A 9,441-nucleotide genomic window follows, 5' to 3' on the forward strand; every position below is an offset into this window, starting at 1 on the left:
AGAGGGGCAATTATCCAGTGGCCTGTACCAGGGGGGCAAAAAGGCCTGGAGGGGAGAAAATGGGAAAGTCTCCATGGAGGCACTGCCAGGTCTTTGAAGATCTATGAATCCATGTGCATGCACAGCAGGCTATACCTACCTGAGTGTGAAGAAGGACAGGGTGCGAATATGGATTCACACAAGAACATGCGTGTGTGTGCTCCCAGATGAACTTGAGCGCCTGGCCATGCACTTGTTTTTATAAATAACCATGGATACCCAGGGCAAATGGGTCTGAGAAGGGCAACCTCTCCCATCTTGTGCTCTTCAGCCTTGGCCGGTGACTTCCCATCTCCAAGCTTCACTTTCCTCCTCCGTACATGGGTTTAACAGCTGTCTACCCAAAATTCTGGGAAGGATGCAGTGAGACGATGCTTATGAAAGCATCTTGAAAATAAAAAATGTGCTAACTCTCTGCAAGAGGTGGTAATTATTTTTCTGACTTGGGCCAGAGTTGGCAGAAAGAGGGGGTCACAGCGCTTGGAGCCCCATTGGTGGGCTGGCTAGCTTGCACAACTGTCCCTGAGGACACAGTGGCTGATTCAGATAGGGCGGGAGTGGGGAATGGCAGCCTGCCCTTGTGAAAAGAGAAAAGGGGAGAATTTGATTAATTGTTGTTTAATTAATAAAGGAGGAAGGAGCAAGGGCCAAGCTCTTCATTTGAACCTGCCCAAATCCTTCAGGTGCTTCTTGAGGCCCATCCTCACCCTCCCAGAGCCAGAGAGCTGGGAGAGGCTCCTGTCCTCTCTCCAAAGGAACAGCCTTGGGGACAGGGAACCCACTTCTCCCAGCAAAGCCAACCCTGCCTCCATTCCCTCCTCAGACACAGCTGCAGTACTTACTGTTTGAGGTCCTTTCAGGGCACTTCACATTGAATTTTTGCCTGGCCCCCTATTTCCTTTCTGCTTGATCCTCCCTAGAAAAGGGACTCACACAACCTCAATGCCAGGCAGCAAGCGCCTAGCAGCTCCTCCAGCATTTAGACGCTGAGAGGCCGAGGTTCCAGAGTTGAGGAGCTCTGACTGGCCCCCGGCCAAGGGTCCTGCCACGGCTCCCTGGAGTCCCCTCCAGCGTCCTGTACCCTGTCCTTATTTTCCCAAGAGAGTTTTTTTTTTCTTTTTCTGAGAAACTTTTATTGTTTAAAAGTCATAATTGAACCTTCCAAAAGCATAAAACCCAACATCCCACTTTGTAAACGTTTATTCTAAGAAACCAAACAACGGAAAGGGGAACCTGAGGAGAGGGGCCAGGAGGAGTCCCAGCAGCAATGGGCATCTCACTGGGTGGTCAGCTTCTTGTTGGCCTCGTTGATGGCAGCCATGGCGGCCATGACGTTGGTCTTGAAGTTCTCCCAGAGGGGCAGCAGGGCCTCCTGGAGGTCCCCGAGCGCGGGCGTGGCCTTCTCGCGGAGCTCTTGCAGCTGCTTGCTGGCCTTACTCTGGAACTCGGATAGGCTGGCGCCGCTCTCCTTGAGCGCCTCCAGTCTGGCAGTGAAGCGCTGGCGCAACTGGTCGTGGAACGGCTCCAGCTTCCCGCGCAGGTCCTGGGAGAGCTTGGTCAGCTTCGCCTGCAGCTCCTGCAGCTTCTGGCGCGTGCCCTCGCGGAACTCCTGGGCCAGTGGCGTTACCTTCTCGTAGTAGAGCTCCACCTCCTGCTGCCACTTCTTCTCGAATTCCTCCAGGTGGGGCTTCACCAGCTGCTTCACGTCCTCCAGATCCTTGTTCATCTCCTGTGCCAGCGCCGCCGTCACCTTCTCCAGGTCACCCCAGAACTCCCGGGTAACCGGGCTGAGCTGTTCGCGCAGCTTGGTGGCAGAGGTGCCCAGGCTGTCCAAGCTGTCCAGGAGTTTCAGGCTGGAGAATGGGGAGAGGAGGTCTCAAGGGGGGACCGCCCAGGCTCCCGGGACTCCCCCGGAACTGTGGGCTCAGAGCCCCAGCTTACCTGTGCTGAGGCCTGGACAACACCTGTCCCTGAACGTACAGTAACTGTGGGTCAGAGCTGGGCCTGGCTTTTCCCACGCAGTATCTCACCTAACTCATTTGCCAACCGCCCCTGCTGCCCCCACCACATTCCATACATTGAAGAGCTAGTGGGAGACAGAGCTGAGATGGTGTTCAGTCTCGTCTGCCTCCAAAGCTGGGCCATTTGAGGACCTCATCTTTATACTTCAGACCGTTCTCCGCTCTGAAGACAGCCATCCCTATTGCTAGGCAGGAGGAGAAATGCAAGGGGCTTGTTGCTCTTGCAGACAGAATGTGATGCTGTGATTACTGACCAGGCAGCACTGGTCTGTCCCTTGCTGAGAGGCTGTGACTCTGTTAGGGGATCCCATTTCTGTTTCTCCATCCAGGTATGCAGCCCATCAAATAGCAGATGGGGATTCAGCCAGTCTGGCTGCATCTTTCCACAGGCCTGGCATCTGCCCCCCAGGATCAGCAGCCCCTGCCATACCCCAGACCCCAGGCTGGGTCCTTACTTTAGGTGTTTTCCCAAGGTGGAGGCTTCAAACTGGGCCACATAGTCTCTGCCACTCTCTTTGACTGAGTCCACGTACACAGCAGCTAAATCCTTCACTCGATCCCATTGTGACTGGGGGTCATCTTGCTGCACGAAATGCCGAGCCTGGCTCCCTGGGGTGGGAAAGGAGACTCGCTCAGTTCAGGCCAGCTCCGGGCCAGGATCCGACCTGAAAGGCCAGGCTTGGGGGCAGAAGAGAGGGGTCTAGTGATAAATTCTGCTCCCTGTGCCCCAAAGGGTGGACCGCAGGGGGTTAGGCAGAAAAGTCCTCCTGATGGTCAGTTTTCTAAGTTGGGGAGAACTTACCCGTGAGGAAGAGCACTGCCAAGGTCAACACCACCGCTTTCATCCTGAGTGACCTGGAGGAGAAGAGGGGCCTGGCTATGTATGGGTGGGCCTGTGTGGAGAGGAGCTCTGTGTTGCCCCACTCGTTGCAGGCAGGGGAGGAGAAGGAGGGTCATGAGTGGGAGAAGACCTCGGGTATCCAGAGTCCCAGCATGGAGCAGAGCCTGAGCCTCAGAGCTGGGAAAGCCGAGGGAACCTGCAGCAGGCAGCAACACCTACCTGGAGGGAGCACTTCAGCAGTCTCTGAGCAGCAGCTTTCCCTGGGCCTATTTATGTCTCCAGCAGGGGTTGGGGGGCTGATAAGCTCAGCCCAGGCCTTGCCAATGCTCACTGGTCCCAGCAGAAATGTGGAACTTAGAGTTCAAGGATCAGCTCTGTCACTGGGGCTGCGCAAATAAAATGGGCAAACAGAGAGCTGGGGTGGGCTGCAGGGCCAGGGATCAAGGGTTCATGAGGGGGTGGGAGGGGGTGGGTGCAGGCTTGCAAGTCCCCAGGGTCGGGGTCAGCTGTACCCATCCCCTTCTCATTGGTGGGATATATGTTCCCCACCATTGTCCATTGTGCCAGCACAGCACAGGGGAGAGGAGGGAGAGAAGAAAAATCTACAAGCTGGTCAGCAACAGCAGGCACTCTCCCGAATTCCAGGGAGATGACTTCACACACATCCTGCCCTTCCCTCACAAGGGCATGACAGCCCTCCCACTGGCACTCTCACGAGGTGGAGCACACCTCTCTCCAGGCCCATGTAAATCTCCCAAACTCTTAACTGAAGGGTACTTGTGGTGCTAGGGAGCTTCCTGGGGAGAGAGTGGGAAATGTTCAGTGGATCACAGACTTTGGGGTTTCAGGACCTCTAACATTTCCAAACAAATTCCAGAGACTAGCAATAAAGTGGCAAACTTTTAATTTTGTCATGTAAAAATCCTTCCTACTGCCCAGCCCCCAAACCCTACTGTCTTCCATGACCAGCACTTCAAAATGAAAAGATTTTTAGCATCAAAACAGGGCATAATCTCAGAATAAAGGAAAGTCACTAAAGTGGAAAACATATATCTTTGCATGGTTCATATTTACATGTGGTCACACACAGATGAGAACGGAGGCCAGCCCTCCGGGATCACTGGTACAGGGGAAAGACCTCTGGCCCAGGTAGGAGGACAGCTGCTTTCTCATTTCATTTTGCTTCCAACTTGCAAAATCCTGGAAGAGAATGCTCAGCCACTTACATAGTCTCCCTACACTGGGGAACACAATTTTCGTTGAGTTATATCTGACACTTGTTTTTGACTAACTTTTGGCATCTGAATCCAAAAATGACCTCACTTTTTCTCTTATCACGTCAACTTTTTAAGGTACAGGATACCCTCCCTTTGACCCCAAAATCATACAAAATGTACATACAAAGGAAAATAAAAAGTTACACGAATATACTGTTTATTTAGGTTATTTTATTCATATAAAGGCTATATATTGTTACTGTAAGTCAAAATGTGTACGAGTAGTAACGTCCTGCCACCAAACATACATATGAAGGTATTTTATTTTTTCAAATGACAGGCTAGGAAATGCCAAAGTGAGATACCTGAAACAGTCTCCTTCAGTTGGCAAAGCTTGTTAAATTGCTTCATGAGACCCAGTTTTATGTGCAGAGGTGGAAATATAACATTCTTTCTGTCAACAAGTGGCTCATGTAGAATGTTTGGATCCCTAGGTTTGAGGTCAGATCTTGGAGGCCACCCAATGCTTCTCACAAGCTCTGCTGTCCCACATACACAGAAAACAGGGCTACTTGGTGTATCTGCATTGCTGACCAAGAAGGAAGCAGACCATTTTAAGGTCAACACAGATGATCCAGTTGTGCTTGTGATATTGCAACAGATCAATGACTCTCTTTATGTCTTCATACTCTTCACAAAACAAATTGAATGGTCAGTTGGGACTGCACCAAATAAACTGCCATTGTGGAGGAGGACACACTTCAAGCTCCACTTTGAGCTATCGATGAACAGCCGCCGTTCAGTTGCGTTATAGATTGGAATTCCCAATTCCTCCATTAAACCATGTATGTTATGGCAATACACAAAGCCAGCGTCACTTTGAAAGTACTGCAGAAATGCACCTTCTCTTGATCGAAAGTAGGATGCCTTTGCTCCTTTTTCAAGCAAGTTTTTCTCATGCAGTCTTGATGCTAGGAGTCCTGAAGCCTTTTTGGATAGTCCCAAATCTTGTGCCAAATCATTCAACTCATGCTGATCATATCCCTTATGAAGTGAGTCATCTTCAATTTCAAAATCTTCATTGTTGCTGTTACTTAGTGCTTCACCATACTCCTGTTTTTCAAAAGAGGGTAGTTCAATGAAAACTGGCACTGGGACTTCAGCTGAATGAGGCACTGGGCGTATGACTGATGGTAGACTAGGATACTCTGTTTTACATTTATTTTTCTTGTTCTATCCTGACGTTTTCACTGTACAAAAGTAACAGTCACTTGAATGATCTCTGGGCTCTCTCCAAACCATGGGTATACCAAATGGCAATTGATCACGTGTTCCCTTCGTCCACATCCGTAAACTCTCGACACACTGCTTGCACACCTTGTGAGGGGCCCAAGACTTATCTTGATCACCAAGTTTTACTTTAAAATATGCAAAATAGTCGTCTTGCCTGACAAATGCGCTGATGTTTGTTCTTTGGGAATGGTGAAACTGCCACAGATAAAACAAAACAAATCAGGGTTGTTTAGGCACTTACAGCAAGAAATAGCAGAGGCAGACATGATCTGGAGGAAAGGAAATAAGTACGTATGTAAATAAAAAAATAAATTCTGCTAACTCCTCGTATACAGACAAGAACTCGGACTACACTTCGGAATACGATTCGCTACATAGAGCGGCACACAACCTCTCACCACACTGTCTCATGTAACTGAATAGCCTAGACAAGCAGGAACCTGTCACTGGTCTCCAAGGTCATCCTCCACCCCTCCCCACTCAAGGGAGGCTTGCTCTCAGCCAATAGGAGAGCACTGGTGCTTCCCTCGATTCAGGCTTGATCCAGGCTCAATCCAGCCTAGAATGGTCGCATTAAGATAAGCTGTAGAGAAAAACTTGACGTGATAGAAGAAAACTAACAGCAGTTTTGAGATCAGCGTGCCTGTTTAAGTCTAAGACAGCTGAAAAATTGAACTCAACAGGATTTTGTTAAAAACTGTTCCCCTATGCTATCAGTAAAATGGAGGGGAGAATGATGGTCGGCGTTATTGGAGGCACACATGAATCCTGAAAATATAAAGTGTTTGTGACTCCCAGCCAAGATGGAGTTGTAGACAGACATGCTGTGTCTCCCTCCACAACTAAGGAGGAATACAACTATCTCAAAACTAGAAACAACCAGAATTCCAGAAAATCAAACTGCAGGGAAGTACAACAAACAAAGATATAAAGAAGAAATACTCATCCAGACAGGTAGGAGGGGCGCAGCTGGGGCAGAGCGGACGCAGTGTGGTGGTGGCAGCAGCGGCGGCAGTGGCAGGCCAGTGGAAAGCACAGTTACACATTTTCAATAGTCAGGAGGGACCCCTGGGGAGCGTTCCCAGCTCCTTACCAGACCCCACAGCTCACGGACCAGCACCGGGGAAAATCAAGCCTCATTGCTTCTGACTGTGCAAACCAGGGGGTTGGGGCAGAGACAGAAACTGCCAGTCTCTCAGCAGAGTCCGCTTGTTTAAAGGGCCCCCATGGTCCTAGAACGTCCGCAGACGCACCCACTCTGGGAACGACAGCCAGGGCAATAACTAGAGAGGCACCAGTCCCATACAGAAATGGGAGAAGTGCCTGGAAAAGGGGCGAGCCCTGGGCAAGTGGCATTGTTACCACTCTGACCCCTCCCCCACATACAGTGCCACAACGTGGTGAAATGGGTCGCCCTGTATTGACGAATTCCTAAGGCTCTGCCCCTTACAACGTAACAGGAGTGACAGCTCTGCCTGTGACATGGAGGCAAACAAACACAGGAGCCTGTCAAGATGAGGAGACAGAGAAGTATGGCCCAAAAGAGGGAATGGATCAAGGTTCCAGTGGGAGAACTGAGTGAGGAGGAGATAGCCAACCTAACAGATGAGGTGATAGACAACCTAACAGACCCAGAATTCAAAACACTGGTGATAAAGATGCTCACAGGCTTGACAGATATGCTTGAGTACGGCAAACGCATAAGAGAAGTGAAGGCTATGCTAAGTGAAACAAAGGGAAATCCACACAAAACCAATGGTGAAGGGAAGGGAACTGGGGTTCAAAGCAATGATTTCGAACATAGGGAAGAAAAAAACAGTCGACCAGTGCAGACAAAAATTGGAAAAAATGAGGAGAGGCTTGGGAACCTCTGGGACAACTCTAAACGTGCCAACATCCAAATCATAGGGATGCCAGGAGAAGAGGAAGAGCAAGAAATTGGGAACTTATGTGAAGAAATAATGGAGGAAAACTTCCCAAATTTTGCGAAGGGAATGGACATACAAGTCCAGGAAACATGGAGAGTCCCATGTGAGCTGGACCCAGAGGGGTCTACACCAAGACACATCACGATTAAAGTGCTGAAGGTGAAGGATAAAGAGAGAATCCTAAAAGCAGCAAGAGAGAAGTGGAGAGTTGCCTACAAGGGGGTATCTATAGGACTATCAGCTGATATCTCAAAGGACACTTTGCAGGCAAGAAGGGACTGGCAAGCAGTGTTCAATGTGATGGGAGGCAAAGACCTACAGCCAAGATTGCTCTATCCAGCAAAGCTATCATTTGGAATGGAAGGGCAGATGAAGTGTTTCCCAGACAAGGTAAAGCTAAAGGAGTTCATCATCACCAAGCCGTTATTATATGAAATGTCAAAGAGACTTACTTAAGAGAAAGAAGATCAAAATTATGAACACTGAAATGACAACAAACTCTCAACTGAATCTAAAAAATAAAACAAAATCCAACTAAGCGAACCAGAATGGGAACAAAATCATAGGTATGGGGATGATTTGGAGGGTTGTCAGCTGGGAGGGGGAGGGGGGAGAAATGGGGAAATGGTGCAGGGATTAAGAAGCATAATTGGTTGGTACAAAATAGACAGGAGGAAGTTATGAATAATATAGGAAAGGATGAAGCCAAAGAACTTATATCCGTGACCCATGGACATGAACTAAGGGGGGTGGGATTGCTGGAGGGAAGGGGGATACTGGGCAGAGCGGAGGAAAGGGGAAAAGATTGAAACTACTGTAACAACATAATAAAATATACTTAAAAAATAGTAATTAAAACATGACATTAAAAAAAAAAAAGTGTTTGCAGTACCATTTTGTAAGGTTTCTCTTGGAAGGCCCAGGGCTGGACTTAAAACCCAGGTCTCCAGACTTAGAACACCAGGCAGAAATGTGCCCTGCACCATCAGTCCAAGAAACTCCCTCAGTCTAAATACCAACCTGGTGCTGCTGTCTGCTAGATCCCGGAGTAGGGGGTGGGGTGGGGGGCTCTGGGCCTTTCCCATTGTGGCCAGTCTCATACCTTTCACTTCCGAGAAGAAAGTTTGGAGCTGGGCAACCTTAGGTTTGAATCTCAGCTATGCCACTTCCTATCTGTGCGACCTGGGGCAAGTTACAGAATTTTCCCACAGATCAATTTCTTAGACTAAAGCAGAATAATGCCCCCTCCTACCACCACCAAGGTGTCCATATCCTGCTCTTTGGAACCTATGACTGCTATGACTAAAGGGACATGGCAGATGTAATTTCAAGGAACTTGAGGATGGTGTGCTTATCCTGGATTACCCAGGTGAGCCCCATGTCATCATAAGCATCCTTAAATATACAAGAGGGAGGCAGGAGAGGTGGAGTCAGAGAAAGAGATGAGAGGATGGAAGCAGAGGTCAGAGTGACGTGATGTGATTGCTGGGAGGGTTCTTGAACCAAGGAATGTGGGAAGCCTCTAGAAGCTGGAAGAGGCAAAGAAATGGATGTCCCCCTAGAACATCCAGAAGAAATACAGTTCTGTTGATACCATGATTTTAGCCTCATGTGACCCATTTTGGACTTTTGACCTGCAGAACTGTACTGTAAAATAATACATTCGCGTTGTTTTAAGCACTAAATCTGAGCATGTATGGCAAAACTGAAATGTACCTTGCACATAGTAAACAGTAACTGTTCTGTGTCCCAGAATCCTAATTTCTGTCATCTTTTCCCCTTGCTCCTACTCATCACACTGGCACTGTCAGACCAGAGCTGAGGCCTTGGCTTCAGGCAGCAGAAGTGGAGGAAGGCAGGGAATCTGATTTTTCTCTGTGTGGTCCTGACTTGCAGATGTTGCAATGTAGGGTCTCTGTTTCAGGACTGACCCAGACCCAGAGGCCTGTGGGAGCATAGCCTCAGTGAACAGTCTCCTGGACTGCCAGCTGGCCAGCCCAGCTTTCTGCCTTTTGGAGTGGGGAAGGGAGGGCAGGCCCCTGCTGGGTCAGCTCACAGGTAAGTATCTCAGGCCAAGAGAGGTTACTTTCTTTCTTGGGGGA

At 49.1% G+C, this 9,441-nt stretch overlaps 1 protein-coding gene across 1 annotated transcript; it reads right to left on the reverse strand.

Moving 5' to 3' along the window:
* Window positions 1–1,223: 1,223 nt before the first annotated feature.
* On the reverse strand, window positions 1,224–3,221 carry APOA1 (apolipoprotein A1). Its single transcript, XM_090265981.1, has 4 exons — window positions 3,121–3,221; window positions 2,863–2,915; window positions 2,516–2,669; window positions 1,224–1,892 (listed from the first exon to the last, which is right to left on the reverse strand). Exons 2-4 carry the CDS (start codon window positions 2,903–2,905, stop codon window positions 1,316–1,318), a joined length of 774 nt encoding a protein of 257 aa, XP_090122107.1. The 5' UTR covers window positions 2,906–2,915; window positions 3,121–3,221; the 3' UTR covers window positions 1,224–1,315.
* Window positions 3,222–9,441: the final 6,220 nt, after the last annotated feature.

Source organism: Furipterus horrens, unplaced genomic scaffold, assembly GCF_987537825.1.
Source record: "Furipterus horrens unplaced genomic scaffold, mFurHor1.1.pri manual_scaffold_2, whole genome shotgun sequence".
Classification (NCBI taxonomy): Eukaryota; Metazoa; Chordata; class Mammalia; order Chiroptera; family Furipteridae; genus Furipterus; species Furipterus horrens.